The 26,279-nt window shown below is 44.2% G+C and overlaps 1 protein-coding gene across 8 annotated transcripts in view; it reads left to right on the forward strand.

Annotated features, from left to right (window-relative positions):
• TCF7L2 (transcription factor 7 like 2) overlaps positions 1–26,279 on the forward strand; it is a 171,332-nt gene that overhangs the window by 52,887 nt on the left and 92,166 nt on the right. For 7 of the 8 annotated variants that reach the window (XR_001862292.1, XM_008634421.2, XM_008634423.2 and 4 more), the window contains one exon: positions 8,921–9,022. The exons of the other annotated variant lie outside the window; for it this stretch is intronic. Coding sequence is in view for 6 of the 7 variants with exons in the window: in XM_008634421.2 (XP_008632643.1) it covers positions 8,921–9,022 (102 nt within the window). In the remaining variant the exon portion in view is untranslated. The remainder of the gene's footprint in view (positions 1–8,920; positions 9,023–26,279) is intronic. 8 annotated transcript variants of the gene reach the window in all.

Raw genomic sequence — 26,279 nt, forward strand, 5'->3', positions numbered from 1 at the left:
AGAGAATTTTGCAAGTACTTCGTTTTCTTGAGGGCCTGAAACCCTTGGAGCCATCTATTCTGCAGTTACCCCTTGTTTCATTGAAGGCCCAATCACACATGGAAACCACAAGGGAGGCGACAGGAAATTTGGTATGAAATTTTGCTGGGTTTACTAGAGAGTGGCTCCCAGCAGTTCACTCAGAATTGCTACATCGACAGGAATTTCTGTGGTAGTGATTAGAGTCATGAGTTTCACTTACCCAACAGTGGAAGAAAGTATGACTCTTTTGGTAAAACCCTCTTAGGCCATGTTACAATAATGAGCAAACTGCTAAATTCTCCTGTAGCACCTTTTTACTCAGGATTCTCACCCACCCGTGCCACACATTCACAGGTACTCCACAAGATCTGAGATGAGAATTTGGATCAAAGAGTGAAGAAACTCCTCCCAACAACGATCATTTAGGAAGCCCCTTTGGAGGGGGACTTGTCTTGCAGAGCATCCTTTTACTGTCATGCCTTTGTCATGCCTCTGCTGGCTTTTGTTAGCTGGAGGTGCCAATCACTTTATAAATCAACCCTTTTTTGGCTGAAAGAGGGCAGGTCTAGATTAGCTATTAGGAAGAAATTCTTTCCTGTGAGGCTGGTGAGGGACTGGCACAGGTTGCCCAGAGAAATGGTGCATGCCCCATCCAAGGTCAGGTTGGATGGAGCTCTGAGCAGCCTGATCTCAGTGTCCCTGCGCATGGCAGGAATGTTTGAGCTTTGGATGATCTTCAAGGTCCCTTCCAACTCAAACCATTCCATGATTCTATGACTGATACAGGACAGAGTTGTACAAAGATAGGTCTCTTTATGTCTGGGGTTTTTTTTTACCTTCACACAAATACATGCAGTGGAAAATGGCACTAGTTCAGCATCATGGGCATGTAGAGATGAACTTCCTGATGGGCTTCACTACCAGGGTACTGAAGGAGCCTGGTTGATGCTTCCCATAATTAGGAAACATGTAGCTCCCATTCCAGACTCCAAGTGGTGGAAGTGAAGGGAAAGATGGGGGCAGGTTTGGAGGGCTCCCTTTGCTCCTTGCACAACTGTGCTGTCCTGTGCTACAGATCCATGTGTGGTGAGTGGGGAGCAGGACAGGGCAGACATGTTCTGCATCATTAAAGCAGAAGCAAGCTTCATGACCACTGAGCACCATTGTGTTGTAGGGTTTTTCTTCTTGCTTTTCCTCTAAAAAATTTTTTTAAGTAGTTTCAAAACTTAAAGTTATAGCCCCTCCTTTACAAATAGAGCTATGCTCTTACCAGAGTTGAAAAGTTTTAAGGGAGGCAGGGTTCCCCTGGAGCAGACCTTTTGTTAGAATGGAGGTAGTTCAGTGCCATGATCTCTGTCTCTAACATGCTGTCAGATATCTTTACTGTCTTAATTTAAAGGGGAGGAAAGGAATTATATTTTATAGACCATAAAATGCATTCTTGGACTTCATGCAAACACTAGTTACCAATTGTTCTCTCACTCTCTGGGAGGTTGCCAAGATGAGAAATTGTGTGCCCGTACATCAAATTGTTTGGTGAATCTTGGAGGCTGGTTAAACTTTGAGTCCAAGCAAGATGTACTTACAGAAAGACTTTCTTGAGATTTTATGACTGTCCCATTCTTTATCTAATGGAAACTCTATGCTTAAGTGCAGCAGAACATGTTGCAGAGAAAATCTGGGGAAAGTAGCTTAAAAATTAAGTTGGTTTTTTTTTCTGGCTTAAAGTAGATAAAATGCTTGTTCTTGTTCCCTGATTGAAATTACACTTTTATTTGTGCCTGTCTTTTGGAACAGCACTTTGTACACATCTGAATAGTCCTCAGCCAACCTGCTGGTTTGTGCAGCGAGGATTGTGGGGTCTTTCAAATTAAATGTGAAAAAAGTAATGGTGCTTTCCCAAGCCCCACCCAAGATTGAGAAATATAGCCTGCAGTTACTTTGCAGAGATACCATGTGAACGGCAGAAAGTAATGCTGTGCTTCTATGTCACATGAACACTCTTCCTCTTGTAAAGCTAAAAAAATTATTTTAAATTCCTGCAGTAGCTGATTAGCCTTTACTTTACTTCTTCATGCTCGGTGTCACTATCCTGGAGCTCAGCTGTAGGCTACCAACCTTGCCTTCAGTAGAAGCAAAAAACCTGTCTTACTTCAGTATTTCAGTAGAACTGATGTCAAGAATGCCTTTCATCCATGTCAGAATGAGCAAATAATTATCTGCATTTGCTTGAACTTTCATAGGCAATAATTTTTGAGGAAGCTTCTGGTTATTCTCTTTAACTCTCTCCCACAGCAGCCTCCTCTGCACCCTTATCACTGTGTACAGAAAACCTGTGCAAGTGGGGGTGATGCCTCGCAGTAGGAATGGGATGGAGCTGTTCCATTGCATTTCCTCTGGGATGCAGGAAAAGAGCTGCGCGTGCTCTTCTGGGATGGAGGAGAAGAGCCTGGAGATTAGGTCAGGAGAAAGCACAGGATCTGGTCTTTCTGGGACGTTCCCACATCTCCAGTCAGGCGAACTGCAGTTGATGAGGCGCCTGTGGGGCTCAAGATGTTGCTTTGTGCCTTACCCCACTCCAAAAAGGGCATCCTCTTCGCCCATTACGTTAGTTTGCTCTGTGCCTTCAGTTGAGACAGTTCCAGATTCCCAGGGTTTCCGCTTCCAGGCATCCCTCCTTTGAGATAATCTTGGGCTGTTTAATCACTAACACATTTCTCTAACTCTCAGCCAGTGGAGGACTCAGCTGTCTCATTTTTCTGCCCTAGCAGCACCTCAGCAATGTGACAAAGGCACAGGCGAAATACTGAAATGGGCAAGTCAAGGTCCCAGTGTCAGGGATTCCTGGGTATTGCTGGAAAGGAAGGAGACAAGGTCACTTAAATTCTCAGTAATGGGAAAATTAAAGGACATTTTAGATTTTGAAGAGGACTTAATGCCTTATGTGCATGTGTCAGTTCAGGTACCTAACATCAGTTCCTGGGTTTTTTGCCACTCTTCCCCTATTTATGTATTTTACTTAATAATTTATTTTTGCGATGTTGCAATAATTTAAAGGATGACGTTAGTTAAAAAAAAAAATAGTGGAGATATATGATAAATACTTCCATGTTTTAAAATTTTATGCTTTAATTTCTTGAATGCTCTGGGGAAATTTTTTGTGTGGAAAGGATTGGTCTCATTGAAATCAACCTTGCTGCTTTTGTTTTGAGCAGCTCCCCTGTGCCTCGTGGTGGTGCATTACATATTCTGTAGAAGGACTCAGCATCGTGGGTGGTGTCTATTACTTCTCATACAAAAATTCCAGACATTGCAGATCTGCAAGGAATAGGAGGCCTTTTTAAAGTTCCTTCAACAGCTTCCTTCAGTTATTGAAAATAAATCCTTCAGATTTTGCTCTCACACAACACACCTCTACAAACAGTGATAACTGAAGACCAGAAATAGGAGTTTGAGGTAAATTAAGCAATGGAGAAGAAGCTGGGGGTCTACATTTAAATCTTTAGAGGCTTTGCTTCTGATGTAAGTGGGGACACTAGTAGGTGACAGACCTTTCTTTGTAGGTACCAAGATGAGTATCCTCTTGCAACTATTTTTTTTGTCTGTAGAGAGCAATTATGGGGTTGTTAATCTTTGTTCCTATCAGCTTCCCCATAAATGTCAGCTCTCCCCTCAGCCCTGTGATCTCCTGTGTTGCTGCTGGATTATATCTGGTTAAAATTTGTCTAGATGCTCCCTCCCAGAAGAACTTCTAGCTAAATATTGGAGAAACTCCTGACCTTCAAGTTGACATCCAGGTGTGTACTTCCACGTGATTCTGTGATGCTGGCCAAGGGAGAGACTAACAGCACAACTAGGATCAGGAATATTTCTATTTGAGATCCAGGGAGAAAGTGCAGGCTTTGGAGGCGTGGTCCAATGGTTAGGGGAGGTATTGGAGACCAGTGGCATCAATCTGACTCCAGGAGCCCTTCTCCTGCTTGTTTCAGTTCCTGGGAGCTAATAAGCTCCAGCTGCAGGAAACCTGAGCTGGAAAGCATTGTGCAGCTTTCCCTCTGTTTAAAAATATGGCTTTTTTTTTTCTTACTGCATTTATGTTTTTGTATGTTGTAGAACATTACTTGTAGGGCAATCTAGCAGTGAAAACAATAGTGTGACAAGGGGACAGGTCCAGGTTGGACACCGGTGCAGGAAACACCTGTGAGCTTAGTGCCATCCTTTCCTTCGTGGCTGCACCGCTTTGAGCCCAGCCCCGGCCTGTGGGGCAGCTGCTGGCCCTGAGTAAGAGTTTCCAGCAAACTCCTCTAGTGCTGGATATGAAGTTCAGCTGCCTTTGACCAACTCTGCTGTGAAAACTTGGGAAAGATGTTTGTTTGCCCAGCCAGTACTCAGGAAGGTGGCTGCTTTGGGGGGTGGCTATGCAGAGCTGCTCCCGGTGGGTCTGTGCTTTGCAGGACCCTCTGGTTGTAGATGGGAGGTGTGGATGTGTAGGGAGGTTCTTGGGGTTTTTTTTGTTCCTTTCTACAGAAAAAAAATCTGGGCCATTCAAATAATTTGCCTTTTCCCTTGTGCTGACAATTTAACAGCCTTTTTAAAAGCTTTGGTTTCTCTCAAGTACGCTCGCCCCATACTTGTTTTAATTCTTGTGTGGAGGCCTGGAGCTTAACAATTATTTTGCTTAAGCTCTCTGAGACTTGCCATAAAACTTTTTTTTATTTTTTTTTAAACACACACATGCTAATGATCCCCATCAGATCATATTGTTAAACAGGGAATAAAGTACTTGCACCACGATGACATTATTTAAAAAAAATGTTAAAAGCAGGCCAGCAGAGCCCATTTCAACAGTTTTGTTCTGAAATAATTTGCACAGATTTGTTAGAGTTAATTTGTTGAAAAGTTCAGTGTTTGTACAGGCAAGTCCTGATTTTCACACTGAGACACAAGAAGCAGGAGAGGAGTGAGTGGGTGTCCAGCATTTCCAGGAGCAGGATGGTGGGAATTTCCTTCCCTCTTACCCTTCTCCCCGCTCCCAGCTGCCCAGTGCAGAAATGTAAAAGCAGTGTCAGAAGGCTGAGAAAGTCAGCTTTGGATTTTTGTGGACTCCCTGCAAATCAGAGGAACTGTCTGGCTCAAACCTGCATTTAGGGCCAAGAGAAGAGGATTTCCTGCTATTTAGTTGCTCGAGGAAGGAAAGGATTTACCTCTCTGCTGTAGCAGGACTTCATTTTTCTCCTTTTTAATAAGAATACCATAGCGTAGGGCAGCAGTAGTAAACCTGCGAGAGCAATCATGGCTCTCCCTCCTGTTCCCCATGGTGATGCAACTCCCCCCATGCCCAAGCATCCTCCTGTCGCAGCTCCCAGCCCCAGCAAGGGCTTGGCATGTCCCTCCAGTGGGAAAGAGAGAGTTGTGGAGGGGGGGGGGAAAAAAAGGGCCGGCTGCCGCGCTCGGCCGCCATCTGGATCCAGTTAGCTCTCTCGGCAGTAGGGCTGAGTCTCATTTCCTCCAACCAGTAATGTTATATAGGCAGTGATCCTGTTCTGCCCTAACATAATTGAAAATTATGTGTATTGTAGACTCGCAGCGCTGAAATGTAGACTTGTAAAAATCTGTGGCTCAGGTAGCCTGTGGAGATTGAATTTGGCACACAATGAAGCTTTTATGTAAAGTAAGAATTATAAGCCACCACATCAATATTGTGTTACAGGCATGACAATTCTTGGATGAGGAGGCCTTGAGTCAGGCTCGTCACCTTAAACAATGCTAATATTTCATACTTTATCAACAGGGCTGGCATTTTGAATCCAGCAAATTGGACTTTTTTGCTTTTGCAAACATCCTGCCGTTGAAGCTGTGGGTTCACTAGCTTGACATGGGCATTGGCTGTGGACTCTGGCTCCCTCTGCTTATCTGACAGACAGAACATCTTGCCCTTGGCGGGGCTGGGAGGCTGCTCTGGATCCTGGCCACTTGGTAGAGCTCATGGAAGTTGCTTTATCAACCCTTGTGCGTTACTGCTTTCCCTTGGGTCCAGTTATTTGATTTTATTTTGTCTCCCACTGGTGTATTATCCACTGGTAGAAATGGAAGCTGTCCATGTCTGTGCTTGTGTGCAAAACTGAGCCCTCTGGGTTTGGACTGTTCCTGCTAGGCTTCATGTGCATGTCCAAGAGAAGCTGTTTGTGCTTTAGCCTTTGCACTGTAAGACTTCCTGGATCCTCTTTGCCAGGAGTGGGTAAGAGAAGGGCTTTACTGAGAGTCCAGACTAAGGGTTTTAAAAGGAGAAAAACAAAGTGTAACAGTAAGATCTTCTGAAACGTTCATCTTGCCCTTAGGTCAGCCTGGTGTAGGAGCTGAAAGTATGTGCTGAAGGCACAGGCTGTTGTGGGATAGAGGTGGAGTGGGAGCAACCATGCCTTCTTGCTCTGTTTCTTCTAATGGAATTTATTGCTAGTAAAAACCAGCAGGACTGACAGTCCTGAAGGCTTTGTAATCCCTGCAATAATTACTGACTGGATGGGGTCTGCTGTGAGCTCACCCCTGCTGCTTGTCAATGCCTCTGTCTGCCCTTGGGGCAGTCTCAGAGAAGCCCACGTGTTTCATGGCCTATGTTTTAGGACAGCTGCTGCCCTGAGCTCCTTACAGGTTGTCGTGGTTGTAGGGATATTCCAGGGTTGCTTGTGACTGTGGAATGGTCATGGAAAAATGAAGGTGGTGGGTTTATTTTTGTGGCTAATGGCTTGGTGGCTGTTCCCTGAAAAGCCACTGTTGGAGCTGTCATGTTCTTGTAGGGGCAGCTGTGGCAGTGGTAGCTTCTCGGTCTCCAAAACAGTTGTGGACTTGGAAGCAGAGTCATGCACACATCCTGTGAGGACATTTTCCTTGGAAAAAGGGAAAAATACTTCACTGGTTGTCTGGAAAACCCGAGAAAGCCAGTAGTAGCTGTGACCCATCAGGACCCTTTCTGTAAATTCGTGTGCCCCTCTACATGGTGGTGTTTCGACTGCTGTCTAAGAAAACTGGTGGACTTTTAAAAATGTAGCAGTTGTCTTGTTTAATAGTGCCATCTGCAAATCTGAAATGTATCAGATTTCCCCTCAAGTTAAAAAGCTCTCAGTTGGCTTAGGCTTTGGGTCCAAATTCTGCGCACTCGGGTTGCATTTTTACGCACTTTCTTGAAACCGCAAAGGGTTAGAAAGTTGCTTTAACATCATCTCAACTTTAAAATTTATGTTGTGGTCACATATATTGAAGAGCAGGGATTTGGTGCAAGTGATCAAATATCTGGAGGCTTGCAATCGAGTTGTAAGAGTTAGAAATGTTGCTTACGGGTAGTCTAGTTCCGGTTTGTTTGGGTTTTATTTCTTGTTTTTAAGTGCTGAAACATTCTGGTCCACATTGCACAAATCCCAAATGTGAGCATGAATAAAAACAAGACTTCTTGGAACTTGAGGAACTCATATGGGGCACAAATCCAGAGTATGGGTTTGTTTATTTGCATTCCAGTAGCTTGGAAAACTCAGGCCCTCCAAGTGATGGGAACTGATAACACATCCTCCCACTGGCTTCTGCTTTTTGGGCACCTCAGTGCCCAGAGTCTTGCAGCAAACAGGCCTTGCATGTGAGCAAATGTTTTGCATACGTGAGCAAATGTGATAGTGATGTGCTGAAAGCATGGAACCAGATCTCCTTCCTTCCTTCGTGGAGATTCAGATGCAGCTTCCGTTGTTCTCCTGGAGTGGCGGGGGCTGTTTGTGCATGGTGGTTCTCCAAGATTACTCTTACTTAAAAAAAAAAAAAAAAAAAAGGAATGGGTAAACATAACTATTTCTCTAGTGGGTATTTTCTAGGAATAGATCTGTCAGGTCAACCAGAGTCTAGTGCTAAACAGGAGCTTCTGCAGTGGCCTGATCTATGTGGGCAGCTGCTTTTCTTAGTTCTGGGAGGGGGCTGAAGGTATGTGGCCATACACATTTCTTCCAGCATGATACAGGGCTTTTAGAAGTCCCATATTAGCCTGTATTAATTGGGACAGCACAGCACCATGCAGAGAGAAAAGCTTGGGCTGAAATTATATTCAGATGTATGGCCCAGAAGTTTGTTTGGGATAACTGATTCCTCTGTGGGCCTGCTCTTGTTCAGACCAGAGTCGAGCACTTCTGGTGCAGCGAGCTGAAGCTTTTCTTGCTTTTGAATCAATGTCCCATATGCTGCAGACATGGCACCTGTGTGTGTTCAGCCTGTCTGCTGGTGGCAGTGCCACAGAGAAGTTGTGGCTGTCCCTGAGCCAGGGTTGGCTGACAGAAGATAAGCAAGAAGAGAATCTATGGTGTCTTCCAGAAATGGTGAAAAGTAGAGAAAAACAGTGCCAAGACCCAGCACTGCTGGGTCTTTTTGGGGTAGTGCTCTGCCTTTAGGGCTCATACAGCACTGGGGAGTTGGAGCAGTTGACTTGGTGCATTTGTTGAAAGAAGGCTGACAGATGACCCATATAGTAATGAGATCACATTCTTAACTCATGATATGTTTTCCCTCTGCTGACACTGATACCCACCTTTTCCCTTGTCCCATCCTCTCCATGGTTATGCTATTTTGTTTCTTTGTGGGTTTTATTCTACTTCTAGATTTGCTACAATTAGTAAAATTAATGTAATACTGTCTTTGCAATCTGTTTTATTTTCTTTTATTCCTGAACTGTAACAGAGTGGTATGAAATTGTTAGTTCTGCACAGATTTTGTCTCCACAAGCATGTAAGGTTGTCTTAATTTTTGTTTCGGTTCCTTGCATAAGTTTTAATTTATACTTTTTTATCCATGTTACCTAAGATTTGTTATTTTTTTTGCCTTTCTTTTCTGAACTCATTTTTCTTTTCCCATTTTTGTTTCCTCCATCCAGTATCTACAGATGAAATGGCCACTGCTTGATGTTCAGGCAGGGAGCCTTCAGAGTAGACAAGCCCTCAAGGATGCTAGGTCTCCATCTCCAGCACACATTGTTGTAAGTAAACACAGAAAGATGTTCTTCCTTTGTTTAAAAAAAAAAGGCATTTGACATTAATGGCATTGGTTGTCATCAGTTTTCTTTTACACAGACCAAAGGAGAAACACTTCAAAACAAACAAATCCCTAACAAGCCTGTGGTAAAAGGAGGGAATACTTTTTTTATCACTGGGCTGTTTATGAAATTATCATCCATGTACCTTGCAGGAGACTAGGGAGCCAAAAATGCTCTGAATTTACACACTGCAGAATTATGTAGTGGCAGTGGAGTCCAATCAGGCTGGCTTACACATCTGACAGTGTTGAAGTGAAGAGAGTCAAGAGCCTGTCTGGAAAGCAGTAGAAAAATCAAAACCAAGCCTATTCTATGTCCTTTACCTAAAGAAATCTTTCCTTATTGTAAAATCTTGGATGAGAGTTTGTGAGAGTTGGTCAGCATTTTACCTAGGTGAAGGCTCAAAATAAAGAGCCAAGTTTAACAAAGCACATGTCCCTTTGTGTTGTGATGACTTCTCATTTAGTATAAACAGTGATATCAAATGTTTACTACTACCTGCAAGATATAAAACTCTATAATGAATAGTATTTTAAAAAATAGTATTATTTATTAATTTCTAACTTAAATTTTGAATTCTTGATTAATTTTTTGTGTGCTTCTATTGTGAAAACAGTGTTGAGTTTGCAATGTTCAGTACAAATTTACATGAGAGTGGTTTGGGGGTTTATTTTACTTCCTAAAGTAGCATCCATAGAGATCTAGGAGGAAATGGTTTGTTTATGTGGTGATTTGCAAGAGAGGTGATATGCAGTGGTCCATCCTCACCCATAGCCAGTGTCAATGCCATTTATTGTTAAGGCACATCTTAGCTCTGACTATTCATCTGGCAAATTTACCTCTGGAGAAGATGGCATGTAGTAGATCAGAATATTTCTTCTGAAGTAATTCATCATCTAGTTTAACATGATTTTTTTTTTTGAAACTTTTTTACAACCATTAGATGATAAGGTAAATACCAGGAATAGAAACTCTGCTCATTCTTTACTTTTTGCTCTATAGTCTAAAGCTGACATAGCTGGTAGATCATCCAAGGCACACATTGGTTTTGCTAGAAATCTCCAATTATACTAAGCATTTTGAGGAGCTTCTTTTTCCATTGTTGTCTCTTTAAATTGAGAATTGTCAGCCCTTTGCTACGAGTGTCATAGTTCTTTATTTAAAAAGAAAAAAAGATTTCTGATGTTTTAGAATCCATAGCTTCTAAACCATCCCTCAATCCATCAGAGAGCAATTGGAACAAGACTGGTATCTGCCCAGTTGCTATCTAGTGCTGGCTGCTTCACTTTTTCAGAATGACTTTGCTTTTCCTTCCTGTCCACTTGGGCTGTCACTGGAGGAAGAGATCAGAGAAAAGACATGTGGCTGGTTATTCAGAAATCTACAGTCATCAAAACCTGCCATCATCTTACTCTTAATAAGAGATGAACTAGAGAAACTTTCCTATTTTAATTCATTTCTTTTTACTGCTGTGCTAGAGGACTGACAGGGGGTGGGAATGTTCCCAGGGCTCTGGTGTGGTGGAGTGGTGTCAGTCTTGTAGGAAGAGATGGAGGGGGGAGCAAGAGGCTTCTCCTGGATGGTTGCAGCTGGGGAGGGCAGGCTGAGTTTGGTTTGGATCACCTGAGCTTCCCAATGCTGAGTATCCACTGTCCCTAAGCCTCCTGCCCTGCAGGAGAGCGGACACTTACCTTTAAAACCCAAAGCAGCTTATGGTGCTGAGGGGGTTGACTGGGGTCTCAGCTCCCCAGACTCTCTCCAGCCCTTCCACCCAGGTGTGGGTGAGGTGGAGACGAGTGGTCAACAAAATATACAAAAAGGGTTCAAAAATCACAATCATTTTGGAAAATGAAGCGAAACCTGCTTCCAGGGAGGCTGATCTGCTTTGTGTTTTGACCATTTATGGGGTTCTTATGGGTCTCTTTAAAAGCTGTTTCACTCTGCTATTCAATAAAAAGCATATTTACCATAGCAACCACTTAGGCCATGAGGAACATATACTACCTCCGAGATGGAGGCCACCTTCCGAAAGAGCCACAGCTGGCATTTGTAATGTGATCTTTTGTGCTACTTACAATATTGGAGGGAGAGGAGGCGGAGGAGGGAGTGAGGGGGAGATTGGTGGGTTTTTGGGAGGGGGGGAGGTTCTGCAAGGTTTAATGTTTATTTCTAGCAGCAAACTGTTTTGCTTTGTTCTGTTAAAATATATAAAAAAGGGGCAGCTTTTCCCACCCTTTTTCCTGGCACCGACCCCAGGCCACGTTATTTTGTGGAGTGAAAATGGTCTTAATTTTTGGTAAACGAAGTTAGACAGGGTAGTGGTATTCGGGGGAGATGAAGTGGCTGCAGATGCCAGTTGGCCTGGGATGTGTCAGGTATGTCTGGTGTCCCCATTGCTGCTGCTGTGCCTGCCCACAGCACCTGGGACCTGGCTGCTCTTGCACAGGGCTCTTCACCCATTTGTGAAAATGCAGTTAATCTTTTTGTGGAACACTGAGGGGTATTTCACATCCTGATGTTTCTGTGCAAGTGTAATGTGTAGGGATAGAAACTGGTTCTCTACCCTGGTTACTGTGTCTAGTCTATCCATCAAGTGTACCTATGCCAGTTTTTCATCTTCAAATCAGTTGGGCTGCCCTGAAGATCTGTAGGAAAATGCTAACACCTGCAAATCATGTCTTATCTTTCCCCTATCTCTGAAATAAGGATTTGAGGCTAATCTTCATAGCTGGATTACAAAGAGAGAAAGGGAGAGTGCGGGGGGCTTGGGTTTTTCCCCTGCTTTTTTTTTTGCCTTTTTTTTACTTTCTTTTTTTTTTCACTTTCTTTTTTCTCCCCCCCCTTTTTTTTCCTTCCTTTTTTTTTTTCCTTCTCTTTTTAACTCTCTTTCTTCTCAGTGCTTGGCTGTGACAACCACAAGCTCCATGTCAGCCTTTACTCCCAGCTCCGATGAAACTCCCCTTAGGAGTTCAGTGTAATGACTCAAGGCTGTATAACATGGCCGTCTGTAATGTCTTAAGTAAAATCTATTCTGCTCGTCAGCCATCCTCCTTTCAGATTTGTTTAAGAATATTAAGTTAAGACTACAAAAATTGAAGCAAAAGACCAGCATGAATAATTTGGCTGGATTGCTGCCCCCAGTGCCGAGGACTGGGTTAATACTGCTTTTTCATAGTGCTTGAGGGAGTCTGCAAGGCCCTTAATGAGAAACAGAATATTAAACTGAAATTATGTTCAGTAGGTCTTGAGGAAGGTACAGCATGAGGCTCCATTTAAGACCAGTGCATTTATTTACATTTAGGTGCTTCACTCGTCTGGTAAGACTTTTTGCATCTTGCTCTGGCACAGTCATGCTGCTTATCTGTGTCCAAAGGTGAAAGAAAACTGGGGGAAAAATTGTTTTAATAGTATACTATTAAGCTTGCTAGGTCAAAATTTTGAATTCAGTCTGCAGATAGTACTATTATGAGGCTGGGATATTTTTAAAGTGTTTTTTATAGTTATTTCCTCTCTTTCTTTTCTGACCTTTGATTTAATTGAAGGTATTAAGGTTTTGTGAAACAGTCTTAGCAGGAAGTTTTGGGTGTAAAGCAGACTCCAGCTGGGTGCCTTGCCCTCAGGGAATGGGGTGCTAGTTGTCCTGAAATCCCATGGTCAGTGTGCACCTGATCTGATCCACATGTGTGCTGCCGGCATGGTGATAAGGATGAGAGATGGGTGATGTATCCCATCTCAAATGTTCATCTTACATGAACATTTTCTGTTGCAGCCTGGACAGGCAAGTGAAAATGAGCAAGGCATGTCTGTGCAAGGATCTCCGAAATCTGCTCACTGCAGAAAGCAAGCTCCTTTAAAAGCATTTTTATCTGTGTGCATTCCTACAACCTTAAGGAGAAAACCAGTGCTGTTCTTCCCTGCTCTCTGCGAAGTAAATACTCTGGCTCAGCCATACCCTGTTTTGGGCAGGAGTGTGGGTGAAAACCAGTCCTGGCATCCTGCCTCCTGCAGGCTGTGCAAAGACTTGCTTTTAGTTTCCTTTGTACCCGGCAAAAACATTCAGAACCCAAGATGATGGTGGCTCAGTACAACATATTCCTTATAAAACAGTAAGGGGTTTAAAAAATTCCTGCATTTTGAAGTAAATGTCAATGTTAACCTTGGGGGGAGGACTTCCAGTACTTTTTGGCCTAATGTGTAAGGAACACAGCCATATAGTAGACTGAATCACCAAGAACAAAGAATGACTGTGCAGTAGTGTATCTATTTTTTTCCTTTTTTTTTTTTAAGAAAGTAAAAATGTTTTTTCAAAACACAATACAACAAGCAAAACTGAAGGCAAACCCATCTGAAATGTACTGACTGTTCTCAGCCTCTTCGATGTGCATGGACAGCAGGCGTCTGGGACCTCTGCGTGGTTTGGAGAGATCAGAAGTTTTTTCGCAGAGCGATTAGAGTTGAAACTGCACGGTCTGCCCTGCCTGTTCCCCAGTGTTTTTTGTCTTACGTGGTTTGTACTTCTGCATTTTAAAGAAAAAAACAAATACCTACTAGTAACAGTTAGGTTTATCTTAGCCAGATTTTAAAATGCACCTACAGCGTCACTTCAGACAGGCTGGAAGTGGGGTGCATCCAGACATACCTACGTCCTGTATGTGTGGAGCCATCTGGAGCCAAAATCTTGTAACTTCCACTCACAGTGCTCCAAGAGGGTTTTTAAAGCTCTTGCTTTGTTTGTCTTTAATGTTTTGTTGCAGGGAGACTGTTCTTCCTCTGCAGTAACCTCTTGAAATGTTCTTGGATTCCAGGCTGCCTGCACCCATGATAGGACCCCTCTTCTGTCCCTAGAGGTCTGCTGGGTGATCAGGAACACAGTGGTGTTGTAGGGGGAAGGACTGGGGTGGGCATCACCGATGTCAGTGCCTGGTATTTGAGGGGGACACGTGCATGGGCAGGAGGAGAGGGCTGTGTCTGAGCTGTCCTGGTGCCCACTCAGTCCCTGATGGCTGGTAGGTCGGGGACCCAACATGCAGATCCCTGAGACTCACACTGCAAAAATACCCACGCAGACTTAATTGGAAAGCTCCTTTAGTGGCGCTCTTCTTTTTAAATACTCTATACTTTATTTGGCTAATTGCTCTGGCAATTTGCAAAGTACATAAAATGTTTCATTAATACATGCCCAAAAGTGTGCAAACATCTTGTCCTGAATTTTTGGAGCTTCTTGGAATTAAGCCACAGAACAAATTAAGCTTGCTGAGAATTTTGTGGCTGAATCTTTCACCACTAATTCCTTTTGATTTTTTGTTGGAGAGGGTTGTGTTTAAAAAAATTCTGTGTACAAACCAGAATGTTTGGGGCTAAGTATAGAATTCACCTACCGGCAGCCCAATAAAATTGCTTTGGATGGGTTCCTGTAAAACACACCCATTATATTCAGTACCCATTAAATATGAATGGAAACCTAGTGCTCGGTTTGTGTAGAGAACAGAAGAAATGTGGGCTCCTTGAAAGTAATGCACTTGGTAATTCAATATGTTTGCAAAATAGTTCAGACTTTAGGGGACTGCTTCATGCCCTTGCGTTTACCCTGTAACACAATGTCCATCCTCTCTAGCCCTTGTTTCAGTACTGGAGGTAACTCCTCTGCTGTAATGCTGAGACTGGGGAAATGTGCAGGCTTGTACCTCTCACTGTGTAGTGAGCAGGAATTTAATGCTTCTGCAAACATCAGTCAGCACTAAAGCACCTTCAGAAGACACCTTGTGGCTGGTTTGGCAGCTGGGATAAATTGTCACGCTTGGTTGTAGTCAGGAGATCTGTGAGTAGTTCCAAGAACTCTGAAGTATTTGGATGCTGGGATATTTCAGCTGTGAATAAATGCTGTAAAATGTATAGTACTGCCAACGCCAATTGTTCTAGGATCATGAGTCAGGCCTCAAAAGATCATGAGGATTTGTGGGGGGGGTTGTGTGTTGTTTTTGTTTGTTTTCTGTTTCTTAAATAATACATTTTGTGTTCTCTTTATTTGTTCTGTTTCCTGAGCCTGCAGGGTATACTCTGCTCAATCTCAAAGTTTTCTCTACAGCAGTTCGTGAGCTTGCTGTGTGCTGTAAGCAGTCTGAGGTTCTTCCCTAAACACTTCGACTTCAAGGCTACCATGCCTTGAAAAACAGCAAGTATTGCTGGACTGGCTGTAAAATTGTGGGAGTTAGCAACCCTAAGTGTTGCTCCAGGAGAAGGCAGCTGAGTAGGAGTGTTAGGATATGCTTGGCTCAACCAAATCCTCATCTGTTGAACATCCATTTCTTGTGAATCGTGTGGTTTGACTTTGGGAGAACCTGGTCCTTGGTGCTGCCAAAGGCTCTGGCTTTGAGTGCTGGGGTAGCTTACCTTGTGATGGATGGCTGCAGCATTCCCAGGCAAGGACAGGCTTCTCTAACATTAGTAGGGACAGCTCAGTAGGTCCTCCTGGAGCAGCAGGTTTATAGCCGTGGATATTGCAGTGAGCTAGCACCAGTTCTGGTTTCCTGAAGAGGCTGTCCAGTCTTGCACATAAGTTGGAGCCTTGAGATTTGGCATTTTGGTTTGTTATGACACACCAAAGTATATCTCTCTCTGACATACCTCAGTATTGAAGCTCTCTGGGTGAGGAGGAAGCAGGACAAAAGCTTGCTCATCAGATCATCTTAAGAAAGACGTAGCTGTGCTGCCTTCAGTGTGGTTGGAAGTGCATCTACTACAGCATTCCCTCATGTATCTTTTGTTTATAAAATAACCCCTTATATCCTGAATGTGACACAAATCAGATACCTAAATTCTGGCCCTTTTTGAGTAGTTAGCCTGGGATACAATAAACCTGCAGAGAGCAACACTTTGAGAAACCTACACTGGGGAGGTGGTTTAGGAGAGTATTTCAGCACAGAGGAATGCAAGCTGCATTTTGGATTCAAACACATGGCAGTTTGTTATGCCGGAGCATGCATGTTAAATGAACTTCTAGGGACTTGTGTGGGCCTACAATTAAATATCAGCAGGCTATCAGCTCTCCAGCAGAAGAGTGGCTGTGCCAGGCAGAATGAAGAGGATGCAGACGGTCTGTCCCCAGAGCCCTGGGCGGGTGCGAGGGCTGCAGCAGCAGCTCGGCCTTGGCAGCGGGTGAGGAGCCGCAGCAGCGCCGGGTGATGCTGCAGAGCCAGATGGGTGAGCCTGTCAGATCAAAGTTGATGTGTACCGAGGGTGGCAGACTTGGCAGGCCGCTCGCCGCAGGTCCTCCTCCCCGCACACCCTGTCTGCAGCTGAAGTTTGTGGCTGGATTCAATCTGGAGAGAGAAGTAGGTACTGAATAATGCAGCCTCCTCTGGAGCCAGAGCCCGTGCCGACTGGAGCAGGAACAGGAGCAGCCATCATGTGCAGAGCAGAAGATTTAATGGGTATGATGTGGCCGTGGCACTTATTTTTCCCCAAATTTCTAGAACCACAGTCTTCCCTTTCCAGTACAGCTTTGGGCTTGTTGACGCAGAGTGGAAAAGCCCAAATACTCAGTCGAAGGAGCTATCTGGGAATAACTATTCCTCATTATCTCTCCATGCGGCCACTCTTATTCAGCAGTAAGAGGTCCTTTGTGTGGTTTAGCTTAATCCGCTTTGGAAACGGATTAAGCTAAATCTCACAAAGGAACTCTTAGTGCTGAATAACGGTGTCCACACGGAAGGATAATTCGAAATAGTTGTTCTGCATTTTTCAATTCACACTTGAGCACAAAAACTTTCCTGTGCAGATGAGCCCACTTGAATAGGAACCACCTATTTTCTGTCTAAACAAGGTCTGTGTGCTGTGTCCAGGTGCGGTAGTGAAGTAAACAGCACGTATTTTTCATTAAAAAGAAAGGAAGGAAACTGGCATTGCTGGGCTCAGGACCATTTTTTTGCCAAGTTGCTCCAACCCAGGAATATTGCTTTTCTCAGCAGTTCATGTGGTTTGGTATTAGATTATTCATGGGATACTTTACTTTCTGGACTGTATAGACATTTCTACTCTTCTGTGAAAGAAACTGGAGCTGCCTTGTAAGCCACTGCATAAAGAGAAGGAAGGATGCTTTCTGCTCTGCCCTATGCAGACCTGTTTGGCAAGGGGCAGACCCATTTTGGAAAGCCTTTGGGGTGTTAGAGATGTTACAAGTAACAGGGAGTGATGCCTTTGTAAAACAACCTCCCAGCTCTAATCTGTCCCCAAGCAGTGTTCTGTGCCTATTTTCACAAAAGAAAGCTAGAAATAGTTGTCAAACAGATTTTGGGTTTGGATATGCAGTGGGCTGGTGGCAGGGGTCTGGTTCCAGGGGAACTTACTTGGAAGCTCCGCTAATACCTAGCAGATACCTGTGAGTAAAGCCATTGAGTGCTTTCCTGAGGTGGGGAAGCATTGCTCACTCCTCTATTTCACCAATGTGGTCAGAACAGATGCTAAGTAACTTTCCCAAGTTGATTTTAAGAAAGTGATGACCTCCACATCTGGATTTTAGAGGGAAACAAAAAAGCCTGTAGCCCCACAGGAAAGCCAAAAAAACCAAAAAAGAAACTGAAGTAGTTTTTGAAATCTAAACCTAAAATCCTAACATATGTCAGACCTTAGAGGAAAGTTACTTTTGGTGTTATTTAGGTTCTTGTGTCAGATGTACCTTTTGCCTCATGTCTTGGAATTAGTAAGTTTGGGGGAGCTGCAGCAGTCCTTCCCCCACCTTGGCTGGCAGTAGCCATGCACCCAGGCTCCCGTCTGTAGGAATGATATGTGCAAAATGAGGGATAGGCTGGTTGGGGGTTGTGGACATGCATGGTTTGAGCACATATGTTTGTGTGTATACAAGAGGAAGGGTGTTTTCTGACTAACCTCCCTGATGGAAGTGAGAAGTAACCAAGTTTTGGGGTTTGGTTTGAGGTTTTTTTTTTCCAACCATATCCCTCTACTGTCTTGGTGCAGATTAAGGACCTGATGGTGACCCTGGGCCCTGCAGTGCAGGCCTGCAGAATGAGGTGCAGTTTCCTAGGAGAGGCGAGTGGTTCTCTAACATGCATTTTTCCTGTTGGCACGACTCAAAGACTTCTCAACTACTATTACTGTGGAAACTAGCTTCCCCTTCCTTTTTATTTTTTAGGTCTTGATTCAAGAAATCATTAAACATGCGTTGATGTCCATCGGTGTTCAGGACAACACCTAAGCATGTGCTCAAAGTATTGTCCTGTGTAGTGATGCTTTTCTGAGTTGGGATGCTGGAAATGAGCATTTATATGAAATAAAGTCCCTTCCTGAGAAATGGTTGTGGCCTCTGCCTGTCCCCCAGCTACTGAGATGAAAGAGGGAGAGAAGGAATAGTGTGACCTGAACTCTTCTCCCCTGGAGCTTGTCCTTGTGCTGACATATTTCTTCCCAGGAGTGTAGGAGGAGTAGTAGAAGAAAAGTTGAAGGGCTTTGGTCTTGATGCTCATCTGCCCACTGGGAAATGGACAAAATCTGTCCATGGTCTCCTACCCTGGCTGGAAGGGTAGTGTCTGGGAAAGGAAAGAAAACAAAAAAAGTTGCCCTGATCTGTGCCTGCAGAGCTCTGCAATGTCAGTATTGAGTGTTGTGGGTGTGTGACTGCCCTGTAATAAAGAAATGATGTTTTATGGAGGAAAGCAAAATGAACAGACCTGAAAGCCTCCAGACTTTCTTACTATGCACTTATGGCTGTGAACACTTCTCCTGCCAAGCAGCTGCATGGAAGCCGTATCATTAGAAAACCCCAAATGTCTGCAGTAAAGTTTTCCCTGGCAGCAGAACTTCTGTCACTGCATGTTGGGTGTGTCTATGTGGTTAATTAATATTAAGCAAGCAAGATTTTGAATTGCTAAAGCCGTAACTGCTTCACGTTGACTCCTCATCTTGATGCTTTTCAGGCATGTCCAGCTCTTTGGAGGGAAATTGTTTACTGGACATGAAATGACCTGCTCCTTATTAAAGGGCTCCTATGGCCAGGACGGGTTACTTTGGGATAAGCTCCGGTGTGAATCTGAGGCAATGCTGGTTGCTCCACAGTTGCTGCCCGAGGGGTAAATGTGAGGCTGCTGCTGCCATTTGGACTGAAGGTGTCCAGAGCTGAGCATGTGGCCGAGCAGTTGCAGTGGTGCTGTGAGGCCTCGCTGGGCTCACCCTGCAGTGACTTGTTCCGCTCGTCATGCCCGGGGCACGTCCAGGGAGCGTCCGCTCACACCGGAGATGGACTGTTAAGCTCCATTCCTGTGTAGGCAACACTTGGACACCTCAGATCGCTGTGCTGAGGAATCTGTGGGATGAGTAAACAGTGAGAAAGCGTGAGGGAGCAGTCCCAGCACTGGTGGGTGAGGAGAACAGCCAAAGAGCTGGTGCTGTGTTCTCATCTGGCCAACTCAAGCTGCTCCACGCCTGGGCGCCCAGCTGGGCTTGTGACTCTTGAATTAAAGCATCATCCTGCTCCTGTTCGCTGGTGGTTGGATTGGGGGCCTTAGTCTGGGGTTGGAAAATTAGGTACCCTTCCCTTCCCAAGTGCCATTCAAGCATGATAGTGGCTTCTCCCTGCGGACACAGTTTCACCGATGTGACTGTGTAATGAGCCGGTCAAAGTGCTTGGTGCAAATTAAAGATAATTTCATTATCATTTTACTGTTGCCTGTATTTAGGAAGATCTAGTAGGCAAGGAACTGTCAGAAAAGCAGATTGTTTTTGCTGCCTCAGGTTGCCCAAATGCAGGGGAGATGGGGCTGTGCAGCGCACGGCTCAGCAGCGGTTGGGTTGCTGTACGTGTGTGGTGTGACAGGCACCGTATGCTCACGTCCCTTTCCCAGAAAGGTAACGTGTTCTGCATATCAGATCACGGCAAAGCTGGAAGCAATGTACAGCTCCCCTGAGTCTGAGTTCACAGTCCAAACTGGTAGGCTAGCCTGTCTTTGACATGCATATTTAATGCTGTAGTTGTCTTTGCATATTTTGCTGGAGGGGATTAAATGCAAAAAAAAAAACCTGGTTGCTCACCTGTCCTTTAGCACAGGTGAGCTTTGCACTTTTTCCCTTGGACATCTGTGAGACATTTAAAAGAGCATCATGGGTTCCTGACATCAAAGAGTTAATAGCAGTGAGTGGGTACAATAGCTCATTAGGACTTAAACGTGGGCTGCAAACTCAGAAATCTTGATAATTTTGGTCTATAAGGACACTGAACTTTCAACCCTGGTTCAGCAATAATAAATGCCTGTTAAGTAAGGCTTCCTTTTATGAAGAGAGGGTGGATGGATGCATTTCAATGGACTTTAAAAGTATTGCTACTCATTTCAGCGTCTGCTGGCCGAATGCATCCGGGCATGGGAAGGCATTTCAAGATCTGCACAAAAAGCACTTTGAAGTATAACCTTTGTGAGCATCTTGCTAAACCTGACTTCAGCTGGAAGCAGCACTTTATCTATCTACTTATTTATTTATTTATTTATTTACTTGGGGAGTATTTTCATTTCAAAGTTGCTAAAAAAAAAACACCACAAAAAACCCCCAAAAATAAACCTGTGAGCAATTAAACGAAAATGCAGTTTCGAAACTTTGACCCAAAGTGAAAGGTGATGGTGTATGTTTGCTTTTCACGTGGATGTTTCCATAACCAAATATATCAGTGCTGATTTTTGAAAGCAGGGAAGGTGAAGCTGCGCTTAGGGATAGAGCTCAGGGAGCTGCTCAGGTTGACAGCCCTGCCACCCTGGAAAAGAGGGGCTCAGGCACGTAGCCGTCCTCCAGCCCATGCTGGCTGTGCCCACAGGAATCCCAGCGAGTAGCTCAAAAATCTTTAACAGCCCATTTGTTTACCTGTAGAAGGTTCCGTTATGGGGACTAAGATTCAAAACAAATCTCAGAGTGGCTGTACATTACCACTTCGTAAGTTGCAATCTTCCTTGCCTTGAGTTCGCAGGTCTTGATTCAGACAGGCTTCTACTGAGGTCCTACATGAGAGTTGAAGTTGTGTGTGTGTGTGTGTGTGTTTTACCTTGCCTCTCAGAGAGCACGAGGGAGACCTCCGTGAAGAGAGTGACAGGGTTTGATATAAACCAGCAGGACTGCATTGCTGCCATTATTCGACAGTAAACCCTTTCACAATGCCATATGCTGTGCATTCCAGCGCAGCAGCGGAGGGTGTGATATAGTTAAAGCACACTCGGCAAACAGGAAACACTGGTGACCGCTGTGTGTGCTTTTCATGGAGATAAAGTATTGAGAGCGTAACGAAGGGAAAAAAAAAAAGTGCTGGGAATGGGGGGAGAGGATGGCAGGGGTGAAGGAGAGGGATATATTTTGGGCCTGACGCTCCGGTCATTATGAAAACGCAGGCAGGAAATGCGGCCGCGAAGCAGCCGAGAAAACACTGCTTTGCTCCAAGATGTTTGTTTTACTTCATTACATGTATTTTCTAGTTTGCTGCTGGGTAGCAAGAGTGGGTGTGTGTGGTTTGGTTTTTTTCAGGTTTTTTGTTTGTTTGTTTTGTTTTCTTAATTAACTTTCTTTTATTTTTAAAGTTCCTGCCACTCTGGCTTAGTATCCAACTCCCTTCCCCTCTACCCTACCCTGGTTAATAATGAAAGGCTATTTTAAGGGACTGGAGTTCAGTAACACATATTTCATACTCCAGGAAAATGCAGACATCAGTGTTTAACCCAAGCACAGTTATTTTCCTGGGCAATGGCTCTGCAAAAGGCATTGCAAAGCCTCCTCAGAGTTAGGAAGTCGCTGTTGCAGGGCAGGGAGGAAGGCAGGGGGATGGGACAAACAGGTCCTTGGATGGGGAGAGCTCTGAATCATAAACACACCATAGCTTTAATAAAATAAATGAAGTGGAGCCTTTTCAGACGAGGGCAGACTGTATTGGGGCAAGCCAGGCTTTTAACGTTGGGAGTGAAAATTGACAGGCTGAGAACTGGGACATAAACAAAAATGTCAGTCCCTGGGAGTCTTGTTCACTGGACAATGTCTCAATTGTTTCAGTGATTTTTCGCAGGCAGCAGGGGATAGTGGGAGATTTAACTCTTTGCTGGCCATGGAGGAGCTGGGGGTGCTCGCAGAGTGAAGAAGTGGCAGAAAAGAGCATTTTTGTTTGGAAATGATTAAGCATGTCAGTGGGTGATAAGGGAAGGTCACACTGTTCTCTGCATATTTGTCTGCTGTTAAAGTTGGGCTTTACACTTCTTTAATTATATTTAGGTTTTGCTCCTTGCTTGAAAAAATGTGTTTTGGGGGGTTTTTTGCCTTCTAATTTTTTTGCTTTATGTCAGGAAAAATGAGGTCATGGGGCAGACCAGTAGATATATAAGAAGAAGGGAAAGTGTGCATGCATGTGTGTTACATTTTTTTTTAAATTGGTATTTCTTCATTAAATGGCTGACAGGCAAGCTTGGTATTTTAAGGCTGTCTAGATTATTTGGAACATGCTGAGATGTGAGATAGGGAATGCCCTTTATTTTATTAACCGCTTTTCTGTTTTGCTTAAGTCTCAAAATAAAAAGCCTTCTTCAAAGAAGGCAGAGGAGAGGCGAGGAGCTTAGGTGTCTCATCATGCTTTTGCTTTATTTATTATAAAAACAAACATTGAAACCTGTTGCATACCAGCCTGACGTGGGCAAGGTCCAGAAAGCTGCAACTGGTAATTCTTTACTCATCAGATTTTGAATGTGTGTTTTGTTGTGGGCAGGGGGAGGCGGGTGAGACGCAAACTGAAGTTGCTTCTTCAGGGCGCAAAAGCTGTTGAGGTTTATTTGCAGGAAGATAAACCTCTTTTAATAAAACGTGGGTCTTGTCTCAGTTGAGTGAAGTTGAAACATTTTGCAGGCTGGAAGCCAACTTGCTTGGTGTGCAGCAGCCCGGTATTAAAGGTCTGGGATGTGCTGAGGTTGCTTTAACTTAATTTATGGAATAATAATGTATCCCATTTTTGTATCCGTGCATCCTCCGGCTGCTTTGTGTTCTGATGCATGTTTGCAGGCCCACACTTTCTCCTGCTTTTACATTTGTCCTTCCCCAGCCCCCAGCCCCTGCCTGCTGCTGAGGCCAGGAGCAGCCCAGGGCTCTCCACCGCCTTCCTGCCGGGCAGGAAATTGCCTCCTCCATGACTGCTGCACACAGTAATGCAGCAAAACTTGTGCTCATGGGCAGGCTGCTGCCCAAATTCCTGCTTGGGGAATACACTCTCCTGTGTGATAAGGATGGGGAAGGGAAGCTCATGCTCTCCAGATGCTTCCATGTGTGGTTCACATGCATGGGAGATAGAGAAGAGAGTGAAAGCAATGGCAATATCCCATTGAAACAGGCTGTCTCCAAAGGCCAGAGCAGGGAGAGTAAGTTGCTGTCCCTCCTAGAGTCTCACCAGGACTGGAGATAGTGGTCACTAAAAACACACACTAGAGCTTCTGTGGAAAATCTGGCTCCATACGTGTTTTGAAGTAATACTGGTTTCAGAGATTTAGAAAACAAAAGTTGTTGACATGTTGGAGCAGTTGCTTCCCTGGGTAAGTATCCTGAGTAGAGCTGGATTTAATAATTTATAATTAATCATTCGTGCAGCAAAATGAATTGCTCTTCCTGTTAGTGAAGGATCACTGAAGAGATCGTGATTTTTTGTGGAACTTTGTTTGTTACTCATGCACAAGTCTCAGCGTTTTGTCTTGGAGATCATCCACAAGCAGTTCCTGAGCTGGCTGGTGTTGGGGCTCCTCTGAGCAGAGATGGGGAACATGTGATACATTTCCATCCCCTGGGTTGAGCAGTGAGTGATACTCTTTAATTAATAAAAGTTTATTTTCCATGAACATTCTCCAGTACTTGCATAAATTCACTGTCTTGGCAAGTGTCCTTACCACTGAATTCATTTGCTGGTGTAGTCACAGAAAGCAGTTAGCTTTGTCACTTAATGAATTTCTCCTATTTGCTGCAGAGCACAATGTAATGCTGATCTAGCTTGGGTTGCCGTGGTTTTGTATGTTATAAACACAGAAGTAAAGAAGTCAGTAGTTTGAAGTATTTTCTTAGGACTGTTTTGAAATTTCCACCCCTTTCTAGTCATGAGTAACAGTCAACTTTGATTTGAAAATAAACTCATTACTGATAATAACAGCCTTCAAGAGATCTCTGCTTCTCTGCTCCTCCCCATCTCCTAGAGAGACACAACTGCTGTTCCAGGTGAAACAATGCTATTTTTAGTGCCATTTCAGAACATGTTCACAAGATGTCTGCTATACAGCTGGACAGCCCATCTATGTGTCTGGTTGCCACAATAGTTTTGAGGGCTACCTTTTCCTAGACATCCCAGTTAGCAAATAGTTAATTCTCTAGTTTAGATGAACTGGTAGGTGGGGAGAGAGGGGCACACTGAGGAGAAAATGCTCTTTGTAGATATGTGTGGTGTCTATAACCCTTCAAGGCAGCTCAGTTGTCCGGGGTGAACAGCATCTTTAACCTTTGCTTATATTACTAAGGTTTTGGTGAGGTGTAATCAGCAGGTCATCTGCTCCGCTTTGTCCCCCTCCCTTGTTCTAAGATGTGCCTGGACGAGCCCATGGAGCTTGGGCATCATGTGCTCTCATGTCCCTTCACCTCACAGGACCTGAATCCTGCTTGAGGAGTTTGGGAAACTAGCAAAGCAAGAAATGGGCTAAGTCACACTTTGTAAGAGTTGGATGTTGTTTGCCTGCCTTCTGGAATGAGCACATGCTGGGTGGTGTAAGGGTTTGGATACTTCTTGTTATGTTTCTCCTGTGAATATTGACTCAGCCTGGTGAGATACAGGTGTGGTGGTAGTTCAGTGAAGGGCTCAGAGAAACACTCCTGCTGTTCTGGTTGGGTGTTTGGAGGTGTGATTGAGAGCTGCCACAGATTTGAGATAATAAGATAAGCAGGGAGCAATCCCTTCCCTATGCTGTCAACAGGAGAGCTGTACCTGTCTAAGGCATGAGTGACTCCTGCATGGCTCTGTACCCATGCTGCCCTTGCCCTGGGTACCTCCTGTATTAGATACCACTCCTGTCTCTGTGAGGAGAGAGGAAAGGGCATTTAAATCCCCCTTTTGCTGCTTGAACATCTTCCCAGTTAAACACCTGGGTAATCATGTACATTCAGTTTGTCTGGAGTCTTCCCTGCAGGCCACTTCTCACCAGCATCTGCTGCGCCCGCATGTTGAGGTGATGGTGGAAGTTCTAGATAATGGTACTTCGCACTTACGTAGCACTTCACGTTTCCAAAGTGCCGTAAAAACCCAAGGCTCCCTATCAGTCCCTGGGGGAAGCGGGAGCTCGGCGTTATTACCCTCATTTATGGGCAGAAAAGCTGAGATGCGGAGAGGTTAAGTGGTTTGCCCAAGCCCACACAACAAGTCAGTGTCAGATCTCAGATTAGACTTGGAGTTTTTCTGGCACTTGCTGTCATTGTGCAATCAGCTGGAGTGCGTTGCCCTCATGAGATGCTCCTTGTCAAGCATGGAAACTTTGTGCAAAGCCTTTCGAAATGTGCAGAGAGACCCTGCCTTGGAGACAATGCTGATTGCTTCTGTTTATATTTTAACATGGACTTAGACGATATTTTACAGATCTTTCCCAGAGGCAAAAAAATTGCCTTCAGTGGAGAAAGGTTCAGACTGAAATACTGTTCAGTTAATGGTGGTATCTCATCGTGCTGGGCAGGCTGTGAAGAGCTGTGTAACCTGGCCTGAGGAGCATTAATCTGTGTAGTGAAGTAAAGAAGTTCTTCAGTACCAGCAACTTTTTTACAGCATTTAGGGAGAGAAGGCACAGCACGAAGCTCCTGTCTGTGAGAAATAATGCCCCATCTACCCACCAGATTGCTCTCGAGGAGCTACTTGGTGTGTGAGGATGCTTTTGTTGGAGAACGAGTGCCTCTGCCTAGCACAGAGTAATTTGCTTTCAAAGTAGATTAAACTAAACTGGGAGGATGCTGTTAATCTGAAGCTGTGGGTTCTGCATCTGTGTTTGATCTAGATACTCTCATTTAAAATTGTATTTGCGTATTCTAGATTGATTTATCTTTTTCATATGGAGATGAGGCCTCATCTCTCAAACCAAAATTTGACTGAGATACGAAATTACCAGGTTATTCAATGGGGGTGTCAGGCAACTATTTCCCTCTGTTAAGTGATGACGATTTTCAGACA

Source organism: Corvus brachyrhynchos, unplaced genomic scaffold, assembly GCF_000691975.1.
Source record: "Corvus brachyrhynchos isolate BGI_N302 unplaced genomic scaffold, ASM69197v1 scaffold705, whole genome shotgun sequence".
Taxonomy (NCBI): domain Eukaryota; kingdom Metazoa; phylum Chordata; class Aves; order Passeriformes; family Corvidae; genus Corvus; species Corvus brachyrhynchos.